General features: G+C 40.2%; 3 protein-coding genes and 1 pseudogene across 6 annotated transcripts in view; all 4 read left to right on the top strand.

Annotated features, from left to right (window-relative positions):
* Window positions 1–10,495, top strand: part of LOC113684249 (general transcription and DNA repair factor IIH helicase/translocase subunit XPB) — a 167,137-nt gene extending 156,642 nt beyond the window's left edge. For all 3 annotated transcript variants that reach the window (XM_089183525.1, XM_089183524.1, XM_089183523.1), the window contains 14 exons: window positions 163–228; window positions 725–766; window positions 1,069–1,091; window positions 1,237–1,308; window positions 1,747–1,843; window positions 2,276–2,323; window positions 2,434–2,463; window positions 2,994–3,033; window positions 3,812–3,861; window positions 4,386–4,454; window positions 5,634–5,663; window positions 6,121–6,171; window positions 8,948–9,019; window positions 9,892–10,495. In XM_089183525.1, coding sequence (XP_089039651.1) covers window positions 163–228; window positions 725–766; window positions 1,069–1,091; window positions 1,237–1,308; window positions 1,747–1,843; window positions 2,276–2,323; window positions 2,434–2,463; window positions 2,994–3,033; window positions 3,812–3,861; window positions 4,386–4,454; window positions 5,634–5,663; window positions 6,121–6,171; window positions 8,948–9,019; window positions 9,892–10,026 — 825 coding nt within the window. In that variant the 3' untranslated portion in view covers window positions 10,027–10,495. The remainder of the gene's footprint in view (window positions 1–162; window positions 229–724; window positions 767–1,068; window positions 1,092–1,236; window positions 1,309–1,746; window positions 1,844–2,275; window positions 2,324–2,433; window positions 2,464–2,993; window positions 3,034–3,811; window positions 3,862–4,385; window positions 4,455–5,633; window positions 5,664–6,120; window positions 6,172–8,947; window positions 9,020–9,891) is intronic.
* A 1,370-nt stretch (window positions 10,496–11,865) lies between these two features.
* Window positions 11,866–18,806, top strand: LOC113684253 (actin nucleation-promoting factor WAS). Its single transcript, XM_027201595.2, has 11 exons — window positions 11,866–12,068; window positions 12,159–12,299; window positions 12,398–12,484; window positions 13,334–13,433; window positions 13,960–14,064; window positions 14,232–14,415; window positions 15,616–15,658; window positions 16,034–16,202; window positions 16,648–17,126; window positions 17,470–17,590; window positions 17,891–18,806. The coding sequence occupies exons 1-11, from the start codon at window positions 11,970–11,972 to the stop codon at window positions 17,947–17,949; spliced, it is 1,587 nt and encodes a 528-aa protein (XP_027057396.2). The 5' UTR covers window positions 11,866–11,969; the 3' UTR covers window positions 17,950–18,806.
* Window positions 18,807–18,990: 184 nt separating this feature from the next.
* LOC113684256 (chloride intracellular channel protein 3) lies at window positions 18,991–20,706 on the top strand. The gene is made up of 2 exons (XM_027201597.2): window positions 18,991–19,142; window positions 19,249–20,706. The coding sequence occupies exons 1-2, from the start codon at window positions 19,119–19,121 to the stop codon at window positions 19,930–19,932; spliced, it is 708 nt and encodes a 235-aa protein (XP_027057398.2). The 5' UTR covers window positions 18,991–19,118; the 3' UTR covers window positions 19,933–20,706.
* A 1,961-nt stretch (window positions 20,707–22,667) lies between these two features.
* LOC113684212 (BTB/POZ domain-containing protein 6 pseudogene) lies at window positions 22,668–24,691 on the top strand (annotated as a pseudogene). Its single transcript, XR_016180043.1, has one exon. The product of XR_016180043.1 is annotated as a BTB/POZ domain-containing protein 6 pseudogene (transcript).
* The last annotated feature ends 502 nt before the right edge of the window (window positions 24,692–25,193 follow it).

The raw sequence follows: 25,193 nt of genomic DNA, 5'->3' as shown, positions 1-25,193 counted from the left end.
TTCCAAATTCCAGTTCGATCTGGAAATAGTGGACAAGAAGAGCCACCTCGTGGAATATCCACTGCTTAATGCCCATTATTTTATAGTTATTATTATAGTTATTATTATTATTATTATTATTATTATTATTATTATTTTTATTACCAATATATCTTTTATCAGGTATGGTGCCCTATGACACCCGAATTTTACAGAGAGTACCTCAATATAAGGACAAGAAAGAGGAAGGTATGACAGCAAGAAAAAAGTTGTGCTGAATTGAATGAATTGTATCGTTTTCCAAAGGTCTTAAGGATATACTTATTTCTGAAGCCATCGCGTTCAAAAGTATGCCCGGTAAAGTGGTAGGTGACTGTTCTCGAAAGCCACTTCGATTTGTAAGTTTTCCAATCTTGCTGACGGGTTCACGGTTTCTTTTTTCGCGCAAGTTGAATGGAGAGATCCTCTTCTTACTGTTGATTGATTAATATCCCGGTTGCTTGGTTAATGTGGTTTGCTTCGTGAAGAGTTGGGCTTGGTACGCACACTCTCCATACTGTTTTCTATACATTTCCTGTGGTGCTACAAGGAGAATTTGTAGAACAATCAAGAGCTTCTTAAGCTAGTGATCATTTCCTTTATTTTCGTGAGCTAAATGTTTGATTCAGGGCTGATGTTGTATGGAGAAATTAGATGCCGATCACTCTCAGAGGTTAAAGGGTTAACTTAACCGTCTTTGTTTCAGTTACTGTATGTGATGAATCCGAACAAGTTCCGGTCTTGCGAGGTAAGATAAGATTGCGAGGATAAACACACTATAAAAACCAACTTTCTTTCGCCGCTTTTCATGTAGGTGAAAATGAAAATTATATCAAGCTTCTCAAGCTTGAGATTGTAAGGTGAACGAAGAAACTTCGTAGTCGCTTCTTGGGGAAGAATATTCACCCAGAAGGCGAGAAAAATTTATCTCTGTCTCCTTGTGTTGCCAAGGTAAAAAAAACTATATTCTAAAACGCTTTTATTAAATCCCTCTTTACTGTTATCCTTTCGATTTCAAAACTTTTTCTTTTATTCTTTTTCCTTGCGCAGTTTCTGATTCGTTTTCACGAAAGGTGAGAATAAGATTTCTAGTGTTGAAGTTAAATGAATATTTTTTTTTTATGCAAAGAATTAATGTCATTTTATGCAAAGAATAGTTCGCCTGAATTATAGTTTTTTACGTTTTTGGTGATGAATTTTTTTACTTATTTCTCTTAGACGAAATGATAAAGTTATTGTTTTCTCCGACAACGTTTTCGCGCTCAAAAAATACGCCGAGAAGCTTAAAAAGTGAGTATTATAATGACACATGAGTACATTTTACCTTTCTGGCGCTCTTGAGGGGCGCAGAACGAAAGGAGCGATACACTAGGCTAGACGGGCAGATAGTTAGGCTGGCAGGCAGACAGACAGAATGTCTACAGGCAGGGGCCAAGGCAATACAAAATTAAACGAGGTCTTTAGTTTCTGAAGAAGCCGTGTTGCTGCGTGGGCGGGAAACTGTATTAATTGGTCGGTTGTCTCTGAACTATCAGTCGATACAATAGGTAATCGACCTTAAGGAATATTGGAAAAAAAATTACGTCAAAAAAGTTAGATTTTCGCGTCAGTGCAAGTCGGAAGTAGGGTGAACCCTCGTCAGCTTTTCAAAATTTCGCTACAGCATTTAACATAGACAACATACATTTATTATGGTACCTTGTTGTGATCTTCTTTCTCTTTCTTCAGACCGTTTATTTATGGACCAACTCACCAAGGAGAACGGATGCAAATCCTACAGAACTTTCAACATAATCCTTTGGTTAACACAATTTTTATATCTAAGGTAAGAAGAATTTTATTTTCCGATTTTTTAAGAAGCAAAATTTGGAAATGTCTTTTTCTCCCAGTCCCTGAGAGTTGAAAATGTAATGTGAGAAAGAAACCTTTGGGATCCGCCAACAAACAGATTTGTCATTTTGGCCAAATTTACCAGTGTATCAATCCTCTCTACCATTTTTGCCACATTCGCCAGTAAACAGATGGGACATAACTTCTTCAGTTATTTTTGGCATTTTTGTTAAATTTCTTATATTCGCTAAGGTTTCCTTGCCAAAATTGCCATATTTTCCATTTGTGATCCTTCGCCAAAGTCCTTGGCACACTTTCGCCAAAATCGCCATTTTCGTTGCAACTTTCATTTCTGGACATAAGTGAGGTTTTTAAATATTAGAGATGAATAGCACTGGATTTTAAATCGTCTTTTATTACTTTCTAGGTTGGAGATAACTCCTTCGATCTCCCAGAGGCAAATGTGTTGATTCAGGTAGGCTTAACTTCAGGATTGTTGTCGAACACTTGCAAGTTCAATCTAGCCTAGAAATCTACTTCTCAAGATCCATGACATTTAAGAATGTGTTCCTTTTTTCTTTCCAGATTTCCTCGCACGGTGGCTCAAGGAGACAGGTTAGGCACCAGTCCTTATTCATCACCTGGGGCCTGGGAGCGGGAGGGGGGAAGGTGTGGAAGGTTTTGGGTCGGAACAGAGGGGAGGGGGATCGGTCGTCGCCATCAGAGTAGAAATGGGAGACTACAGGAAATTAACTGTCAATTAACCACCAGTTAGGGAGGATCTTTAGAATATTGTTGAGCCTTGCTGGGAGATGGGGTAAATTGTATCGCGACACAACCGAAATCCTTCACTCCCCCCCTCAGGGAATTAAAAATGAATGGTCACTGTGTAATTCATTTTGGGACAACTTCGCGACAGTTCAGAAATTTAACACGCATATGATTTTCGTGATGTACGCGGCATGACCTTGTGTGATACAACGGAATTTAAATAAAAGCCCTTTAAGAGAACCTAAGAATTTGTAACATATTGCAAAACCTTAATTACAAAACCACCCCCTCTCCCCCTTCTTTGTACAATACTGTTTAGGATGGCTTTGTTGCTCAGCTCCGCCTTACCGTAACATTTGTGTAATTTTTAACAGGAAGCTCAACGTCTCGGAAGAATTCTCCGGGCAAAGAAAGGTATGTGTGAGTCTGTTCCCTGCACACTTAATCTCGTGGATTCACCCTTTGACCTCTAAGAGTGACCAGAATCTAATTTCTCCTTACAATATCACCCCTGAATCAAATATTATGGTCACGAGAATAAGGGAAATGATCATCAACTAAAGAAGCTCTTGATCGTTAAACAAATTCTCCTTGTCAGCACCACAGGAAATATATAGAGAACGGTATGGAGAATATGCATACTGATGTTGGGGTGGAAAGGGCTGAGCCTTTACCTTTCATGTTCTTAAAGTATCAATTCATAGAATCTGTTTTCGTATATTCTCTACGTTTTGGGAAATTAGTATAGGGTAAGAGACGATCTTCGGTAGTATGGCATAAATCAGAGTTATTACAGAAGCAAATCAGTGCAGTGGAAAATTTTACAAGGAGCAAGTGAGAAGTGAGCAATCCGACTTAAGTAAATCGGAGCGAAATAGCTAACGACGCGATTTTAGTGGAGGAGTAAAAACGGCTGAAGACCTGGGTCGGGTTCATTTGGCGACTCGACCCAAACCTCCCTTTCATTACTCCGCCATTTTACTATCGCGCTTCGATTTACTAACTTAAAGCCTGGAACAGGCTGCGTCAGATTGATCTGATTGATGAGGAATGTGGAGCGAGTTTTCTTGTTTTGATTAATCACAGAGCCAAGTAAGGCAAACTTAAACCAGTCCCACATTAAGTTTCGTATTCGGTGGAAATTACCCCATCCAAAATTTATTTGTTCCTTTCCCCTTTCTCTTTCTCGTAGATATGGCCGCGGAGGAGTACAACGCATTCTTTTACACTCTCGTCTCTACGGTAAGTAGTTTATTTGAAGATGTCTCATGAGATTAAAAAAGTTCTTCTTGGAGTCGAATTGTGGCCCTTTTTATGTCGAGAGGACTGAACCAACCGGTTAGAAATCCCTTAACCCAGTTTGCTTCCTCTTGAACTTGAATGATCAGCGGGAGTCATGGTGCAAGAAGCGTGAGACTATCCGTGCGCATGTTCAGCCGTTCTGCAGCCGTGTCCAGAGTTCAATGTATTTGGACGCGAGCAAGGAATCTGGGTCTGGCACATGAAAGAAAGGCTTGCTGGCAAACTTCCGAGGAAAAATAATGTTGCGAGGCAAATCCAGGCTCTTCTTTTTACGGGCTATTTTTTTTTTCGGTTGTAGCAAAGAAAAACATTTGCTTGAAGAACATTAACGTAGTGAGAATTGAGGGGTCTTGCACTTATTCCAATTTTAGAAATAAACCCTTGGTTTACAGTTCGTAACAACTTTCTTTGCTCTGCAGGTTATTGAATAGATATACTTGCTAATTCTTCTCTTGATCTTACAGGACACTGAAGAAATGTTTTATTCTGCAAAGCGTCAGCGTTTTCTGGTAAATCAAGGGTACAGCTTCAAGGTGAGCCCATTCTCAGCTCTACACATGTAAACCGCGTCGGAAATAGTGTTACCGGACGTGTTATATCTAATCCCGGTGAATACCAGCCAAGAAACTTCTTAAGGACACTCCTTTTTAAGATCTTGCTTGAGAATAAATCTCCACAACCCCTTTTCAGCATCTTTAATAAAGAAAAAGTCTGACGAGTCAGTTTTTTGTAAAGCTGTGTTGTCAAAGAAAGACTTCTCACACTGTTTGTATACACCCAGCGGTAGCAGAGAAGTCGTATATGACCACGACAAGCGCGTCTCGTTCTTAAGACTGGAAATACATTGGGCAGCATTTAGCGAATCCTGTGGTCAGATTAGCTGCCTAAATGGGCAAGATGGGCCTATGTTGTACTCTAGGGATTGCCCGATTTGATTCCATGCCAAAAAAAAATTGCACGAAGAAGACTGACAAGCTTCGTACTTTTTGGACAATGTCGGCAAAAAATTCGCATTATGCGGAAGGGGACAGTAAAAACAAAGAAAACACAAACGAATTTCTTGGGTTTATTGTGCTCCAACGCAGTTGGCTTCCATTCGTGGCTCTCTCGAAATAAACAAATCATTCTTGATTCCCATTATAGTGAGACCTTCTTGCTTTTTAATAAATCCTCTTTTAACCATGCTTTCTCGGTCAAGATGGCTGGAGATTGGCCTCTTTCCTTTTTCTGGCGTTTTCATGGATCTCGACTTCGTCTAGCCTTGTTAACCTCATGCTTAGTGAATATCGCATATATGATAATCCTCCGTTGCCTGAGCAACATTGTTAAAGAAAATGAGAGGACAACAAACAAAGCCAAAAGTATTTTTGTTTTGGAAATCTTCAAATATGATAAAATGATCTTTCCTTCTAAACTGTCCACGGAAGCATAGCTAGAGAAAAATCGTCAAGGAGTAGTTGTCTAGAGAAACCTGACTCTTTAAAGTATTCATTACGATCAAGTGTCCCTTTTGTCATAATTTTACGAAATAGCCGAGTGCTACGCGCGCTCTGATGGGTCAAAAACTTTATCAAACTGATAAACTTATAGCTATTTGTACGAGTAATATATGACACTCTATGTCGGTTAGGCCTGTTGATAACCAATCAAGGATGGGTCTTTTCAAATTATATTTAATTGAGTTGTTGTTCTTCTTTTTTCTTTACTTCAAGGTCATTACACGGCTGGCTGGAATGGAAGAGGTACCTATAAGTGTAGACTCTATAACAATGATTACTTTCATTTTAATCGCACTTTTATTTTGCAATCGTGGTCAAGGTGAAGGTCGTGACATGAAGTGAGCTGCAAGTTGCTGATCCTATAGTATTTTTCAATACACTTTTCGAAATTTCATGGGGGATTTAGATTTTTTTTGTCCCCTGTTTGTGACAACGTTTGATATCTTTCTTATCTGTAACGTTTGCTGTTTTGCTCCTTACAAAACTATTGTCAATTTAATTTAAAAAACCTTACACTATGAGCAATGGAAGGAAGGAAACCATCAAAGAGATACAGATGAACAAATTTGGTGCGAAGGTGAATAACGACGGGGAAGATTCACCCGGATTTCAGATGACTTGTTTTCATGATAAACAAACCTTGCTGCTGATGCTTTATCAAGTAATGGTCTAATACTTTTCGTCGTCCTTGGTTGAACAGGAGAATTTGGAGCTTGGAGACAAGAGAAAACAGCAGGAACTCCTACAGCAGGTATGTGCCAATAATTGCTTGCGTTACCGCGAACGACAACAAAGTTTATGGTTCTCTGTCGAACGAGAAGAGTGCTGTTTTGTTTGAAGCGATTCTACAACGAAGTGTTTCTCATACTTTGATAGTATAAACTCGCCTTCAGTTCGTAAATTATTTTCTTCCGATAACTTGGCTAATTTTTGAACACGTAAAGGTTGATCAATCACCAAGAAACTCTTCTCTCGTTCTAGTGTAGTTGATCCACATTGAAATATTTCGTGAACTGAGATGTTGGAGTTTTGCATATTTCTGCGAGAAAGATGCAGTTTCATGAGCGCATGGCACCGACGGCAAAATAGTTATCAATTTAATTGATTTTATACTTAAAAGTTATGTACTTAGCACTGAAGACAGATTTATATAACTATGGATAGTCAGAATATGTTCATTGATGAGCCCTATACTTGACACTAAAGAATTGGTTCATGCTTAGCGTGCGTATATCGAGTTATGGACACACGCGGTAATTTGTACCATTCGCATCGCTTTTGGGATTGAAGTATCGTCTATTTTTCGTCGCTTGAAAGAGCTACATGGTCATTGTTTTTAGAAACGAGTATAATTGGGCATATTTTCCTTTCATTTGAGTTCGAAAAGGTCCATCTCAGTCGGGATAGAACGGAAGAACAATCTTGAAAGGTTTGAAACATCGCGGCTAAACTTGATGGGAACTTTCAGCCGAAGTGAGATTGCACACGTCGTGTTATGGATACACGGTCGTGCGGTAAATAGGGATTTCTGTTATGACAGCTCCTTAGGAAATAGGTTGGCCTTACGCGCGCGCTATGATATTATATAATTTGGGTTTTGCGACTATTTGCAATGAATTTGTCCCGCTAGTAAGGCCAGTTTTTGATATACGCCCAACAAAGAGTTTCAATTACTTTTTCGACTATGACACATTTATTGGCATAGGGTGAAGGACATCCGGTTTTTGCACCGAAAAAAAACAATGCTTTGAGTAGCCAGCTCTTAGTCTTTGAATGACTGCCTTACGCTTAATTGTGGTTACGTAAATGTGGGTTGAATAGTGACTGTAGAGTCATATTCGAGAGACACTTGAACCACTTCCTAATTCCGCCTTCGAATTTCCTCCGCCTTTTCCTCCGCAAGTGTAATTCATGAGAAAACGTGGAGTGGAAACATTTGTCGATGACCCAAGCGGGAGATCAAGGTCGGGAGAAACAACTGAAAATCAACATGGCCAACTTCTTCGAAGCTAATTTAACAAATGTTACAAAAATGAGCAGCACTGCAGACGATGAAGCAAAAGTCCCATTAGGTATCATCATTAACAGCATCGCTTGTCCTTTCACAGTTGTACTTAATTTGCAAGTAATAATATATAGTAATAATCGTTACGTCAGCTTACGTGGTTTTGTACCGTGAAACCCTTCGCCACCGAAGGAGGATAAAAACTCATCAACTGCCCCAGGGAGAGGTTGAAAGATTTACTAAAGAGAACAAGGCGCTTAAGACAACTGTTAATTGTAACTGTAATTGGTGCCGTCGTTGTTTGCTTTTTGCCAGCTGGGGTCTCTATCATCCTCCACATCTATGGCGTGTTTCAGGGTAACGCATACGTTACTTTGACTTCATGGATTCGAACATCCGCCATGTATAACTCTCTTGTAAATCCGCTGATATACTGCTGGCGACAAAAGGAAATGAGGAAGGCAATATTTTGTTCAAGTTGTCAGGTTGTGGATCCTGCCAACCAATGAAAGTGAGGAAGAAAAGCGCGCTGAATAAACTTTTTAGAATGAACTCGAATACGACTGTCCCTAACAACCAGCGTGTTTCGTCATAGAACAACAGTGGGGATTTAGTTACCTCATTTTGTGAATAAATAAGCCGTTACTGATTAAATTTTCCCCAATCCCGGTGTTCGTTTTCTCTAAATCCCTTGCGCTAGCGCTCCTGAGGATGATCTGTAACCCTTTGACTCTCAAGATCTCATTAGGAATTCTCCTTACTGTCTGCCAAATGATTCTCATTAAGTTAGTTTGGAGAATTCGGTATCGGTTTAATAAGTAACCCCATAATTGATATTTTTCTTTTTTCTCATCACTTGTCTGCGTGATAGTGTATAGATATAGTAATGAGAAATTCTGTTTTGGTCACTCACAGTAGTTAAAGGTTTAAGGAAGTCTCATTCAAAGTTATGAAATTAGTGACATACTAAGAACGCCCTCGGTCGAATTGGACAAAAACCTATTATTTATTTAGTCTGTAGAACAGCCATACTTTTTTTGCGTTTTTTAGTGGAACAGGGGTGAGCACGAGCGCAAAACATTTTCCTTTCGTAATCCTACCCTCGCGCGTGATTCGCGCTCGCTTAGCGTTTGTCTTCGTTCGCCTGTTACATGTAGAAATTTACGCCGGTTCCGCAGGCTACGCGAGGTGTTGGAGAACACACTTGATGTTTGTAAATCTTTCGCGTCTGGCTCGTGATTTTCAGGCCCTTCTCATGGTCTCCCAACATTCTGCATGGGTATAACGTAAGCTGATATTGCTTAAGGCCGTGAAAAAAGTCGTGCAACTTTTTATCAAGACGATGTCAACCCCCTGTTATGAGCACTATGCTGATATTAAACTCCTCGTGTACGTGACTCGTGACACTAGAATGACATCCTTTTGTGTACAAGCACTTGAAAATTTTATTTCGTGGGGGCTATTGGAGTTGTCGGGAGTTGCGTGACATTGTAACGTGACACAGAATTGTATTTCCCTTCAGGTGCTGGCTGCTAGTGACGCAGACGCTGAGGAAGAGAGAGTGGGTAATGAAATAAACCGCAGTAGCTCGCAGGTACGATGCAAGGGCGTGGCTAAGGGAGAAGGGGGAAGTCAAGAGGGTGTTGGACCCCATTCTTAGTGATGCAAAACACCACATATTCGTTAGACGTTGGTGTCGGATGCCTCTTGAGCTGCAAAACTCCACATGCTCTCTTGCGATGTTATGTGAGGGGAAAAAAACATGTCCTCAAGGAAGAGAGAGGGTCACATGATTCTAGACGGAGGATTGTACGGGTGCATTTTTTTGTGTCACAGGGGAGTAGATAGTCTCTTCTAAGCGACTCTAAAAGGCGGGGCAAGAAGTGTACAAGTACTTTCCATATTTATACAAGGGAACGAGTTGAAAGGGAGGGTCAGAATTACCTCCCATTTGGACAGGAGTCACGTTAGTTTTGAGAGCACTCCACAGCTTACTCTCGTCAAACCAAAACGAAAGATACCACTTCGGCCGATTAGTGTAAAGGAAATATTACACCGATTCAATACAGGTTCTTCCCGTAACGAACCTTTATCTTTGGGCGACCGGTATGAACTTGTTTTTAAGAAAACTTGCTACATAGAATTGGCACTCCAGATTTCTGAGATGAGAATATCCAGCCCTTTCCAAGCCTTGACTGGACAAGCTGTTGCTTTTAGGATGATGTGCATCTTTTCTCCCATGGGCAGTTGTTCTGAACAGTGGTATCAGGGGTTTGGGCCATCCCGCAAAGCTCACCACGTGACTTCCACTTTTTGTTGGTTTTCATTTATACTCGAGTTTTATAAAATAGATCGGATTCCCATTATGTTCAGAACTATGGAAAAAATTCCAATGCTATAGGTTCTCCACGAGAGGAGGAAACATTATTGTAGCTTTACTTACATGGGTTAATTTTTTTTCTCTAGAGCTCTATAGTATCTCGGCGCCAAGGCTCAATGGCTTCCATGTCTGGAGCAGACGATATGATGTATCTGGAATACAGGAGTAGTTCAAAACAATCCAAGTCTAGACATCCCCTGTTTAAACGTTTCAGAAAATGAATTGGAATGAACTGAGTCTAGCATTTTATGCGACTATAAAATATTCGTTCTATGAGACTAAAAGATTGAAAAGAGACATTAGTAGACCAAGAAGGATCAGAGATGGCTAAGGATGAAAAAGTTGAAGTCACTTTGCAAATAATTCGCTAGACTTCGAGCAGTCCTTGCTTTTTGGCGAAGTTCGTCACACGAGTCAAAAAATCAGTTGGAAAGTGAAAATCGATGTTAGTGTGTCGCGCGGAACCCTGGGAGTGATGCGCACGAGTTTCGCACGGCGGACTTAGCTTAAAAGCAGGGATTGCTTTAGTCTAATAAGTAGCTTTTCCTGTCGGAAACGAAGCAACCTGTTGACCGCAATGGAAAACGTTTCAAGACTGAAAACCTCTGCCTTCTTATGGATAGAAGTCGATCTATTCGTGCAAGGTGTTGAGATTCACGAAATTGTCTGTAATAAAAGGTGTTGCTGAAATAGTGTCATTTTATTGTCAAGTGTGCTGTTGCGTAAGACAACAGTATCGAAACGAAGTGCGCTTTCGTAAGTAGAGGAAACCAGTTGGGTCAACCGAAGAACTTAAAGGTCAATGGACCTCTTGAGCTCGTATGTTTTTTAGACACATTTTAGGTCTCAAGGGTATTCCCAGCTTCAACGTTGATAATTCATGCGTACATATGCACGTAAATGAGAGGAAGTGCTCTTGAGTACGTATTAATGTGAAACAAAACATACAAGCCTGAGCGGCAGCGAGCTCTGACTTTTTGACGCACCAGTCACGTGACCTTTATCGTGCTCAAGATATTAAGATATCGGCTGGAATCAGTGTTATCAACTTTGATTTGACTCTCACACCATTTGGTAACGATGTAATACAGTTCAAAGTCCTTTTAAGCTTGGTTTCCATATAATCTCCCAGATTCCCTTGATGTTCCCAGTTTTTGTCATCATTTGTAGCATACTTTGCGACGTTACTCCGCCCCAGTCGTCTCTGCTCAGTATCTGCTGGCGTTGTTGAGGTGGGATTGAGTTTAGGTGACACGCCGTAAAGAGGACGGTGGGATTTGCTAAGGATTTTAAGTTGCATTTAAATGGAATCTATTAAGTCGGCCTCGGCCTGAACGCAGCACAGTGCAATTAATTTTGCTCTAACGAAACTTATTGTCAACAGCTTCAGTCGATAATTATTTCAACTGTTCTAACAATTTGATTGATCTTCAACAACATTTCAACTTGTGACTTTTAGCTAGTTGATTTTCGTCTGCTAGTTGATTTTCGTCCGAATTCACCAATTCGGATTAAGTGAATGAAATAATCACACTCTCACTAATGACTGTCAAGGCCAACATTTCAAGCGACGTGACTAAAACACTTATGGTAAATTCAAAGTTTTTTTTTCCTTTTATTGATAGGCCTGGCAAGGAATGTTCCGTGAGCAATTTGCTAATGAGGATTCAAGGTGGTACGCTTCCAATGATTTCCAAGGTAATTCCTCGTTGTTCACAACATCGTTCTGGTAACTCCTGTGATGGGGTTGGTGCCACATTGTAACATTCCTTCCGAGGGGGACGCTCAACAGGGTCCTCTCTCTTTACCCTTAATGCCCTAACACCAGTAAGCATATTCTCCATACTGTTCACCGTACATTTTCTAAAAAGCTGTCGAGGTGATCAATTCCTTTATTCTTGTGACCTTAATGTTTGATTCAAGGGTGATATGCCCAGGAGAAATTAGTTGCCAATCACTCTTAGGGGTTGAAGAGTTAAACCTTGAGAGAGGAAAAGAGAGGACCCTGGGAACAAGGTTAAAGCCTTCCTTAGCCTCGTAGCCTCGCTTTTGTGTATATGCATGACGTCACCCGGAAACTGCATAGTATTCTGAAAGCAGGCTTATTTTCGAACGTAGGTATTTTGGTGCTGCTGCTACTCAGAAACTGAAAGCTTACCAAAAGATGTCAGGACCAAAGAGTGAAGGCGGTAACAAACCATCTTCACTGCTTAAACAGTATGAAAATGACGAAATTTTTAGTATGCTTGGTCGCCGTTGTGTGGTAAGTTGAAAAGAATCAGCTCCAAGAGTGGCGTTGTAGCAAGTTCGAGCCTCGTTCTTTTTCCTTATTTTTATTGTGACTTTTTTACAGACTCTAGCGACATCCGTAGCCCAGCTATACATTGCACCGCCTGAAAACCGTAGAGCATGGAAGAAGAAAGTTACAGGAGTAATTTGTTTTGTGAAAGACAACGGGAAGAAATCATACTTTCTTCGAATGTACAGTCTTGTGGTAAGCTCAGAACGTGACACTTTACAACTGCACTGTAGAAAGACATCATATTAGCCAAACTCTGTGTTGATTTTAATTCTACCTTCATCGTATTGTAGACAAAGTCGTTAGAATGGGAACAGGAGTTGTACAACCAGTTCAAATATACTCCTGCTCGGCTTTATTTCCACGCTTTCGCCGCTGATGTAAGTAGAAGTAATTTAGAATTTCATTTGTCTAATCTACTTTGTTTTCAATTTTACAATTTTAGTATTTTACCGATTATAACGTTACTATCTCTCTGTGGGCAGTTAAACAAAATTAACTGGGATTAAATGAGCAATTGCCTTTGTTGTGAGATTTAAGAGAGTTTAGCTTATGAAATAAATTTCTCTATGTTATTAACTGATGACTAAGTGCTATTTTTTAAATACGTGCTATGATTGGTCAATATAGCAACCCTTGTTCCACAGTAGAGGATATTTGTCCCTTCCTGAGTTGAATGTCTTTGCTGTTGTTGAGCAGAAATCATTGGATAGATCTTCATTTGGACTTGGTGCTAATATAATAATGCAAAGCAAAGTAGAGAAAACCAGATAATTTGCTTTATCAACTGAGTTTGCAATGTACATGTACATAGGCTACCACAAAGAGTTTCTAAAGCTAATGTTTCCAGCATTAGCCCTTTGTTGGTTTGAATAAAGAAATTGTGAGTTTCTATACAGAAAAATCAAGCTAATCTAAAGGTGTTTAACATTTTTATTAGTCTAAACATGAAAGTGATCTTCAATAATGAACACTACTTAAGCAGTAGTGAAAATAAGGTCTGAAAAAAATTCAGGCCTGTACTGGATTTGAACCCATGACCTCTACAGTACTGGTGCAGTGATCTACCAAATGAGGTAGCAAACCAACTCTGAGCTGGTCATTATGTTGGTTTGAAGAAACCCGTGAAGTGATGAAATGATTACTTAAACCGCAGTCCACATCAATGATTTTCATATATCCACGGTCTTTTATTAATCTGTTTATAATATGGCCACTCTGTGTTGTAGAGTTACAATGCTGGTCTAAATTTTGCAAATGCTGAAGAGGCCCAGAACTTTATCAATGTGATTGAAAAGAAGCTGAAGGAGAAGGAACAGAGACGCGTAGGTGAGAGAAAGATTAGATTAGGTCAACATGTACATGCATTTATACAGTCACATGGCTGAATGCACCATGAACTGATAGTCAGAGCCGTATTGTTGGGAAGTGATTGAAAGGAGCAATTATGTTTTGGTCACTACTAGGAGTGTGCACATGAAATAGTGTCCAGTGAGAAAAGCTGATACATCGATGCTAATTTTTTAATGATTAATCCTTTAATTCATAAGAGTGACTAGTATCTAATTTCTCCTTAGACTATCACCCCTGAATCAAACATTAAGGTCCTGAGAATAAATAAAATCATCGCCAGCACCTCAGGAAACATAAAGAGAACAGTATGGAGAATATACATATTAATGTTAGGGTGTAAAGGGTTAACTATATTTCAAACATAATTGATTGCTGTTTATTGCTGTCTATTAAAAAATTCTTCATCACATTAATGTGGCTTTTTTTTTACATTTTATGATCAGCAACACTTTTTAACAACCATTTTACAGAAGCAAATGAATCTCTTTTGTGTGATTTGTAGAAAGAAAAAAAGAGAATGCCTCAAGGCATGGCAAGCAGCCTCCTCCACCCCCTGCAGTAGGGGGGAATGTGGACATTGGAAAGAGGAGTTCTTTACAGGCCAATGGTAAGAGTATGTGTAAAAAAATTGGTTGACTGTTCAAATCACCTTCATTTGCTTTTGGTTTTGCATGTACAACACTGAATAGATGTATGCTCTTTAAATCATTATTTGTTGTTGTAGATCTCCATCTCTGCTAATACAATTTGTTCTGGTATCTTTTTTGTACAAAGATAACTTTAGCAATATGAGTCATTCACCATCACAGACAAGTCTTTCCTCCGTGGATGGTGGCCCTTCTCTGTCTCGGAAAAAGAGCAAAGACAGAAAAGACAGCAAAAGTAATGCATCAAACAACAAGAAAAACACAAAGAAAAGGATTACCAAAGATGACATTGGAAAACCAGAGAACTTCCAGTGAGCTGATCTTTGAATTGTTAATTTACCTTTTAACCTTTTAACTCCCATAAGTGACCAAGACAGAATTTCTCCTTACAATGTCAATGCAATATCAGGCAGACAAGTGATGAGAATAAAGAAAAATATCAATTAAGGAATTATTAGTTGATCCAATACCAAATTCTCCAAACTAACATCACTAGAACTATATGGCAGACAGTAAGGAGAATTACTAATGAGATCTTGGGAGTTAAAGGATTAACTCCCAGAAGTGATTACCATCTAACTTCTCCCTGCAATATTTCTACATTATCCAGCAAACAGGTAATGAGAATACTCAAATACACCAAATAGAAGCAGTCGTCTTGATCTAACACCAAATTCTTGTAACTGATTTAAAAGGAAGTATGTAGTAGCTGGAGGGGAGAATTGACTATCAGATCTGGGAGGTAAAAGGTTAAGAATGGAGGCTCTTCTTTAGGACAACCTTTATTCAGGGCACACAAGCATAACCCTTTGACCCTTATGATGACTAATATCTAATTTCTCCTTACAATATCACACCTAAATAACACGTTAAGGTCATGAGAATAAAGGAAATGATCACCAATTGAGAAGCTCTTGATTTTTAAAGAAATTCTTCTTGTTAGCACCAAAAGAAATGTGTAGAGAAGAGTTTTAAGAAAATGGATACTGAAGTTGGGATGCAGACACTTAAGTCCCCCAGAAAAATTCATGTAACATTTCAATTCGCCTCTGTTTAGGAGTAGTGTACATTTAATCTTGTATGCAAATCAATGGTCATTACCAGTGTTGTTTTTTCTTCAGGTTTCTTTTTGCAGAACCAATTCAGCTGTATTTCCATGAATAAGCACCCACACTCTATAAAGGGTCGTCCCCCAGATAAACACCCACCATCAATGTCATAATGTCAGACAAGTGCCCCTCTTAAATAAGTGCCCCCCCTCTCCTCTCCCTTCTCTCTCAATTTCTTAATTAGTAGGGATTTAAGGAAAACCCTGTTTTTACTGCCACTTTATTTATAACCTCTTAAGCTTCAACTACAGCAGCATTAGCACAGAAGAATGATAAGCACCCCCCTTGCTTTAGCATCCTTTTTCCAATAAGTGCCCCTCCTTTTAGGCAATATTTCAAATCAGCACCTAGTGCTTATTTGAGGAAATACAGTGATAAGAATTTTTTTAAATTTCACTACAGGCACATTGGACATATTGGCTGGGATCCACAAGGTGGATTTGATGTAAGAAAACGGTTTTAATGTCTTTAAAGGGGGAACTAAAAACTTGACTACCAATGAGGGAGGAGGTGGGGTGGATATCAAGTGAGTTTTCTTGTGACACAACCAAAATCCTCCAACACCCCCTCCATGGTAAATATTGACCAGTCCCTAAGATAACAAAATCTTCATTAAAATTTTTCATTCAACAGTAGACTATGAGTTCAAGATTTCTTTTGGATGAAGCAAGAAGCTTGATTGTTGCAATTGTCAATGACGTAGACCACAACTTTGTGGGTGACTAGTTGCCATGGAGATGTTAATCAAAAAGAAACTTTCAGAGCTGAATGCCTAAATTTCTTTGAAACATTCTGGTGATCAGTTTTTTGTCTTTGTTAGGTTGATAGATTGGATGATAAATGGAAAGATCTGTTTTCTCTAGTTGGTGTTACTGCTGAACAAATGCAGAAAAAGGAAACGATGGACTTCATCTATGATTTTGTCGAAAAGAGAGGAGGAATTGACAATGTTAGACGTGAAATAGAGAAGGAAAAAGCTACGGAACCACGTAAGCAATTAATATTCCTCTTTTTTTCAAGCTGATGGATTGACATGAACTGTTTAAATTGGAAAAATGTTCAAAATACCAGTGAGTTTTTTTTAATTTATGAGTTAATTTGCAATTTGTTAACAGGCTAGCTCAGTTTAGCTTTAAAGCTGGTTTAAATTGGGGCCTGTATAAACAGTAACAAGGCCAGATCACAATACAGAGAGCTAAATTCCCTACTCTTTGCTAGAAGAGAAGATGCAGGAGAAAGGGCGTGCGGTTTTTTGTCCTTATCTGAGAGGACTAGAATGTTTAACCATTTGCAGATGTCATAGCCAAGGCAGCAAGTTCTTCTCATACATATGTTGGCACTTAAGGGGGACATTAAATATATATTTTTTCTAAGTAGGGACATAAATCACAAGGCCTTTATTACGATTTTAACACGTTAAATATTATGTCCTAGCTCCACCAGCTCCACCAGCACCATCCAGAGGACAGTCAAGAGGACCCCCACCACCCCCTCCCCCCTCACGTGGAGCCCCACCACCACCCCCAGCAAGGATAGGAAATGCCCCACCACCACCCCCTCCATCCCGTGGTGGGCCTCCACCACCCCCTCCCTCACGTGGAGGCTTACCACCACCACCCCTTCTTTCCAGGGCACCACTTCCTCCTGCAGGGGTACTTCCGCCTCCCGCCCCACCTCCTCCTCCACCAATGGGTGGTGCACCTCCTCCACCTCCACCAATGGGAAGAGGTGGCCCTCCGCCTCCTCCTCCCCCCATAGCTAGCGGTGGTGGCCCGGGTCGTGGAGCTCTTCTTGATCAGATTTGTCAAGGAACCTCCCTGAAGAAGGTAGCAGCCGAGGAGAGAAGACCAAGCAGTTCAGATGGTCGAAGTGGATTGCTGAGTGAGATCAGGAGTGGCAAGCAGTTGAAGAAGGTGGGGTTAACTCGTGCGTGACCTCCAGATAACTCTACTTTTCCGCAAGGAACCCAAAAAATTCAATGACTTGCTCATAATTGAATTAATCTCTTTTACTACTTAAACGCGCTTTTGCTATGATGCAGGAATTTAATAAGTTCCAGTTGAGTGATTGCGTGTCAATATCACATATTTACTCTCTCCTGTGAGCATTTTTTCTGTTACACGCATTGGCGTGTAGTAACACGCAGAGTGCGTGTACTATGCGTGGGAATTGCACGCGCGTGAAGTGCGTGTGCTGCAATACGCACGAGTAGTACAATATATCAGACTGATTGCGTGCTAATTTCCATTTTGTTAGGTATCAGAGACAGATGGACCACCAAAAAATTTGAAGTCTCCATCCGGAGGTGGAGGGGGTGGAATCTTAGGGGCCCTCCAATTGGCACTGGAGCAAAGAGAGAAAGCCATCCACTCTTCAGGTACACCAAGTGATGGACATGTAACTTCTCCTTATAATATCCAAACATTGTCCAGCCAACACGTAATGAGAATACTCTAACTTATCAAGCTACAGTTGTTATCTTGATCCAACACCAAATTCTTGTAATTAGTTTACAAGGAAATGTGTAGCAGCTAGAGGGGAGAATTAACAATCAGATCTTGGGAGTTAAAGGGTTCAAGCTAAACCGGCGGAAATCCAAGCTGTCGATAATGGCCGTTGTGCACACCGCGAGGTCTTTCTTTGATAGTAGTTAATTATTTGATTCATTTGTTTGCAGAGAGTGAAAGCGAAAGTGCATCTGAGTTTGAAGACGACGAGGACGAGTGGATGGACTAGGGACTAGCACAGGCCACAGTATATGAAGTGCTAATTACGCATATTAAAGCGGGAAGACACTTGACTTTCGAATATATAAGCGTAACAATTTACTCTTTGTATCTTATAAGTAGATGAATGATTTCTAGTGTAGTGTTTGATCTCTGGTATCAATTGTGATTGGAGAAGATGGGCTCATTTCTTACATGCGTTGTGGGGGGTGCGGACGGGAGGGAAGAGGGGCGAGGGCGGACACGTGCACTTTTTGTGATGTGTTTTTTCTCCCTCGTGCGTGTGTCGCCTGATCAGTTCTGTCGCCTCGCCTACAGAAGTTTAGGACCGATAAACGGCAAGTTGAACTTTAGTTGTCTATTTTTCTGCTATCTGTGTATAAATGTGAAAATGATGGAATTTTTTGTGAGAAAGAAATGTTCCAGTTTTCTGTTGATTCCTTGAACGCAATAAGAGGTAACTTTTTCCCAAGAGTTTGTAAACCTGTCGTAGCTTCCTTTAAGGCTTTCTCCCAGTTCTTCACGGTCAATCGATTCTGGTGACTTAACCAAGGAGAATGGGATGGAGAAAGTTCACTTTTTGAGAAGTAGGAGAGGGGATAACCGTGGCGAAAGTTTTGGGCTTAGGTACAAGGAAATCTGATGAGGAATGATCCGAGGGCGTATCAATACTGATATCGTATGGAAATGATGTACAATTTTGAACGAAATCGTGATGAGGCTAGGGGAACTGGATGAGGTGAATTTTGTAACAATTGTGAAATGCTAAGATTGTGTGTCGCCGTTGAGACATGTTCAGGAACAGAAGACACACTTTAATGTATTCACCATTTAGGTTAAACAATAAAACGTGATGGAAAGATGAAAGTTTTGTCAACTTTTCTGATTATTTTGTTGAAAATCCTGAGGAGAATTTAGATTCCGGTCTTTGGTACAAATTGCCTGTCGTCAGGCAAGCATGCGCGGCTGTGCTTGTGCTCAGTTCTCCGCACCCTATTTTGGCGAGAAGAAATCTGGAAATGAGAAAAAATGCGAGGCGATCTGGAGCACAAACTACATTTTGTTTATTAATAAGGTGTGACAGTTGTCTCGTAGCTGTCGGGTAAATTACAGCTCGAACGGAAACTTGCGTCCTTTCGGTTTGATTTTGTTCAGCTGAGGCGGAAGATAATCGTAGCTATGTCGGTGACGGTGTTTGTGAAGGTGAGTTGCCAACGTTACAGCTATGGGGTCGCGCTTCTGGAATTGAGAATTAATTCATTCCGTGAAAGCGGTGTTAATTTCACAAAATGTTGTGTTTTGGGTTTAGGGATCTAACGACCATTTTAAAGTTCACAAAGAGCTAGGAGATTGTCCTTCCAGTCAACGAATTGTGATGATATTGCGACTGAAAGGTGTTCCGTTCCATCAAGAATTCGTCGATCTGACGAAAAAAGATACGAAAAAGTGGGATGAATTTGTGCGAAGAACCCAGGGAAGATTAAAACCACCTGTGCTTATCCATGGAGATTTGGAACCGATTGAAGACGCCGACGCGATCGTGGGATATTTGGAGGAAACCTTTCCAGAGCCTGATTTGAAGAGTTTGAAAGCGCAAGCCAACATCGCCGGCCGCGATTTGTATTCAAAGTTCGCTTTATTCATGCGGAACAGCATCCCAGACAACGATGCTAAACTGCGCGCCGCGCTCGTAAGGGAACTTAAAAAGTTGAATGAGTTTTTAGACAAGGAGAGCCCAGGTGCTTACCTGGACGGAGACAAATTAAAGTTGCCAGACTGCAATTTATTGCCTAAACTTATGCACATCAAGGTGGCTGGAGAGCTGAAGGGGTTTACGATTCCGGAAGAATTTGAAGCCATTTCGACTTATCTGAGAGAGACACACAGACAGAAAGCATTCAAGGAAACATTCACCGAACCGGTAAAGCACGACATAAAACAGGGTTGGCTCAAAAAGATGGGAAATTCTATGGGTACTAACTCGCATAGATAAACCTTACCGGAACCTTTTTTAAATTATATTAACGCTGAATACTGAGACAACACGCTGAAGCCGTAAATGTTATTACTTAAAAATCCGAAAGGTGTTCTCTTAAATAACAAAAGAAAGAAGGGGTCGTTTGAAACAGAGTAAAATGTTTGAAGCTCGCTGTAAGCGATACTTCGTTAAGTCACACTTAACGTATTATTAAAATGGTAGACCAACATTTGAATATTAACAAGTTTCTCTTGTTTTTAATGACTTTTTTCGCACAAATAGAAAACGCTGTACTAAAGGCGGAACATTTTTGCAAAATTTTCACACAAAATAATTTTTTCTACATCATCCGAAACCAACCAGATCGGTCTCGTTTTCAAAGCTGACAACGGTAAATTATTCATTCTCTCAACATCAACACCAGGGGTCGAACCGATCTTCTGAAAATAATATCAGTATTGCTTATTTTTTTCTCTCATTTTAAAGGAAAACACAACCGCTTCACTTACACAGTAAACTTTTTCAACTTGAAAGAACAAAATATATGAATAAACTGCATGCATTACTAATTACTCCACGGAAAAACTAGGCGTTTCGAAACAATAGAAATAAGTTATGCTAATAAAAGTGTGCGGTTTGCTTATCGTAATTTGCATGCAGTGGAAGTAAGATCATGATTTGAGGTTTTTTGCGCGTTCTTGATCTCTAATAGATATAAATAATTTTAAGTTTTCGCTTCAAGTTATATTCAAATCTTCGAATAAAGTATTATCTTGCTGTTTTTTCAAATCTCATATTAAATGCTTCTTTGTTTTAGCTGTATTTACTTTTAATACAAGCCAAGGTCTTTTATACAAATCCATATAAGGACAGATAGACTGTCTAGAATATTTACGTTAAGGATACAAATTTCTTTATTTTTATTCAGTGCGTTAACAAAATAAAAACTTAAGAAGTTAGGAGCGAACTCACGAATGGCGAAATATCTTTCGAAAATTTGTTTAACTTTCGGATTGAGTGCGAATGATACGCATCCCAGTTTTAAGTCTTAAGATATGAAGCGCTTCATTTGAAATTTGGCAGCGTAACTGAGTAAGACATTGCAAAGGCACCCCATCTTCTCAGTAGGAATATTCGCGGTTGCTCGCTAAAATTGAGGCTGTGTTTCCCATTACAGCTGTTTTCCGTTCACTCTAGATCAAAGTAGTGAATTTTTGGCTAGTCGGTAGTCTCCTTGCGTCTCGGAGGGTAATTATAAGGCCGCAATTGTCAACGCAGAGCTTGCAAATTTGCCTGTTATGAAAAAAGTAGATTTTAATTGCTTGTCACAAGTGACATACATCTCACTATACGTCGATTTGCCGTAGTTTTCGGGCTTTTATTTCTTTATGGAAGTTTCTAGAATTTTAAGTGCAGGTGTACTATCTTCAACTGTTAATTTCTTCGGACACCTTATTTACTCCTATTTTAATTTCGTTATAAGCCCTCGCCAGCGAACAATGAGTTTTGCACTAAACTTCTTTTCAAGGCGGTAAAAAAACAGTAAATTGTTATGCAAGTTTTTGTTTACTTTAAATGGGTTTTCTGAAAGTCTTGGCTCGGAGACAACTTGTATTTTAGTTAACAGCTGGTTCTATCACTGTTGTCATGCAGATATAGGGGGACGTCTCGGACGAATTATCGTTTCCTTTAGGACCAAACATGAATAAACCAGCGACACGTCTGACACCCACGCTTACAATTACATGCGCGTAAAATACATAGGAACCACTCATTATTTATCGACTGAAGGGGGGAGCGTGGAGTATTTTAGGGGGGTGTCACATGGTTCTTTGGGTGAAAGGAGGGAATCAGTGGTCGTTAAGAGAGTATAAAGGGAGGACTGCAGAGAATTGACCGAGAATGAGGAGGGAACCTTATGGGGATCATTATTCCCCAGTATGGCTTGAACAAGCGAATTTAGTAATTAGTTTATCTTATGGCACTCGGATCAAACTTGTTTATTTTGAATTTGCCGGCTTTTGCAAACAAAAATACATGGTTTTTGACCGTTTCCGTGGATACTGTCCGTATAGCAATATCCCAACCAAGTAAGCACCAATCAGAACGCTCAGATTGGGTCTTGGTTCAATGGGTCACTTTTTGCTGGGTTTGTGCCGCTGGCCTCTTGGAACCCTTACCCCGGCCTACCCTGTGGTCAAATTCAGACTGGATCTTGGTCACTTTTGGTAATACGGAAACAGCTATTTAACTACAAATCTTCCCATTTTTAATCCCCACTTACCAGAATTTTCTGATCCCCAAACCACCGAAAGAAATATGCGACCCCATCTTCATAACTTTGTTGAAAATGTAATCTCATCAGTAGTCAATCCAGCGACACATTCCCATAACTCTGTTGATAAGAAGTACCCCCTCCCCTCCCCCCCCCCGAAGGTTAACGTGTACCGTTCAATATCATTTTCAAAGCAATGCAGTTAACATGAGGTACATCCACGCAGTTTAGATGTGTTACTGACTTCCTTTTTGCAGGTTCCGTTCCTTTATCTTGAATCTGATACCTCTCTCGATCATTGGACCGGATTCAGTGGAGAACCTGCAAAAAAAATAAAACAATTGTCTTTATTTAAAGGTTAAATTCGATCGGATTGGTTCGCACGTCTTCTTAACACCGATAGGCTTAAAGTATGACACTTGAGTGGTATATTGAAAAGAAATACTGGTGGTCTTCCAAATAATAACAGGTGGAAAGAAATTCGACAAAAACAAATTTGCCCGACGGAGAAAAAACAACCACTGACGGAAAGATGGCGGGATGTACGCACAGGAATTACCAAGAGGATGAAAACTGGCAGACAGAAAAAAGGAACATTGTGGAGCGAAATCGTCACATGTTCAACAACGAACTTATGAGCGATGTGCATTTTCTCGTCGGAAAATGCGATAAGTTGAGAATTCCAGCGCACAAGTACGTAATGGCGATCAGCAGCCCAGTGTTCTACGCCATGTTTTACGGAAGAATGGCCGAACAAGGGGAAGAGATAAAAATCGGCGACTGTGAAGCAGGCAGCTTTTTAGAGCTGCTGCGATACATTTATTACGATGAAGCAAAAATCGATCCTTCGAATGTCTTCGGCATTCTATACTTGGCCAAGAAATACTTTCTCCCATTTTTAGCCGAGAGGTGCGTGGATTTTCTGGAAGAGAACATCGACCATCAAAATGCCTTCACGTTACTCGCGCAAGCGCGCTATTTCTGCGAGCCTAAACTGGAAGAAAAATGCTGGGAAATTATCGATAGGGAAACAGCTCGAGTTTTGTCGTCTGAGGCGTTTACCGAAATCGATCATGAAACGTTGCTAGCGGTGCTAACACGTGATACGTTGACGGTGCTCGAAGCGAATCTGTTTAAAGCAGTAAAACGCTGGGCCGAAGGGGAATGCAATCGTAAAATTCTTCCACCGACGCCAGAAAACAAACGGAATGTACTGTCCAGCGCTCTGAATTTCATTCGCTTCCCCGTGATGACTCTGAAAGAGTTTTCAGAGGACGCAGCACAATCCGGAATTCTTACCTCTGAAGAAACGATCAATACGTTTCTATACTTTGGTTCCAAAGATGATACCAAAGTAAAGAATTTTCTAACTCACCCTCGTCCTGGAGCGCACCGGGCTTATCGTTGTACGCGGTTCCCCACTTATGGTCAAGATTGGCTTTGCGAAGGAACAAACGTTGACAGTATAAAATTCACTGTCGATCGAGATATCACTGTGCTTGGTGTTGGACTCTACGGAGTAAGTAACAAAGAAGACTGCTCAAGTCCTTTTAGCGTTGATGTAGAGCTTCTGGATTCGCACAATGATGTTATGTGTACGTACGAGGGAACGTTCTTCGCTGATGTTAGCAAACGCGTCCATGATATTCTCTTTGATGAGCCCGTCATCGTAAGAGGTCATCGGCCGTACATCATTAGAGTCTTGCTCAAAGGACCGACCACGTTGGGGGGTACGGACGGGATGAGAGATGTTGTAACTGAGGGGATAAGATTTAGATTTGACGTAGACGAAGCCAGCTTCAATGGGACTACAACAGCTGATGGACAAATTCCAGATATTGTGTTTAAAATTTAAGAACGAGAGGGGAGGGAAGACTGTTGTACAAGGACTGTAATCCAAAGTTGCAAGATTTTACACCCCTGGGAACAGGTCATTATGAATCACCTGGGAAGGGGGGGGGAGGGTTTAAAGGATTTTGGTAATGTCACGATAAAATTAAATTTACCTAATTCTCCCCTCATTGGTAGTTAATTGGCTGGTAGGTTTCTATAGTCTCCTCCTTATACTCTGTTGGCGACGACTGATTCCACTCTCCGTTCTCCCTGAAAACCATTAGACCCCCCCCCCCCCTCAAAAAAAACCTTTCATTCCCCTTCCACCTTCCAGTCGATTAATAATAACTCGTCCTTTACTTTACCTTTAGTTCTACTTTGCAACATTAGGGAAGGGGGGAGGGGAGGGGTCGGAAAGAGGTGAAGAGGGAGTGATTTGCTAAAGATAAAAAATAAATAAAAAAAACAGCTCAGACGATTTTATCTTTCATTTCAAATCAAACGCATGTTGTGGTCTCGATGGTTTATGTTTAAAAGATTTTCTCGAATGTTCTCTGTGTGCAATGTGACAACAAAAAAAGCGTATTATTAGATTTTTCAAAAATATGGTGCTCGCTGATCGCACTGTAACTTAAAAATACGTAAATAATTTAATTTTTTTTCGTAGGTCCTATTGTCTTGATGTTTTCTATCGTCCTCACCATATCTGCCCATACTCTCTGAAAATCCCACAAAAGCAAATCACCGTGAAAGATTTGGGGTTTTTTAAGTCTCTCCGTACTTTCACTTTCAGACTTTCAAGAGTGTACTATTCTATTATTCTAAGTTTTTGTATCACTTTCAAGTTGAAACAAGATCTTACAATACGGATCTTGGTTGCAATTTATGGCTTCATATATTTATTTTGTTAATTGAGTATCGCACGGTTTAAGTCGATAGGAAGCCCTGAGCCTTCCTAAATGTTCAGTTTTAAATTTCAATTGTGATGACACGTTGCTCATTTAGGGCCTTTTCGATTGAGTGTCATAAACCCAAAACCAAAGTAATCCCAACAACCAATCAGAAGGTAGGAAAATGCATTTAAGAGCCAATGAGAACTCAAAATAAAACCGATCAAACCTCCGAAAGCGCGGGAAAACGCGAACAACTAAGCCGTGATTGGATTTAA

The sequence above is a fragment of the Pocillopora damicornis genome, chromosome 9, assembly GCF_964200805.1.
Source record: "Pocillopora damicornis chromosome 9, jaPocDami1.2, whole genome shotgun sequence".
NCBI lineage: Eukaryota > Metazoa > Cnidaria > Anthozoa > Scleractinia > Pocilloporidae > Pocillopora > Pocillopora damicornis.
The sequence above is the reverse complement of the archived record's forward strand: the minus strand, read 5'-3'. Positions and strand labels throughout refer to the sequence as shown.

Coding starts and splice junctions, on each gene's coding strand:
- LOC113684253 (XM_027201595.2), top strand. CDS start 11,970: ATGTCAGGACCAAAGAGTGAAGGCGGTAACAAACCATCTTCACTGCTT. Junction 14,416..15,615: donor GGAAAACCAGAGAACTTCCA/GTGAGCTGATCT, acceptor ATTTCACTACAG/GCACATTGGACATATTGGCT. Junction 17,591..17,890: donor GAAAGCCATCCACTCTTCAG/GTACACCAAGTG, acceptor ATTTGTTTGCAG/AGAGTGAAAGCGAAAGTGCA.
- LOC113684256 (XM_027201597.2), top strand. CDS start 19,119: ATGTCGGTGACGGTGTTTGTGAAG. Junction 19,143..19,248: donor CGGTGACGGTGTTTGTGAAG/GTGAGTTGCCAA, acceptor TTTTGGGTTTAG/GGATCTAACGACCATTTTAA.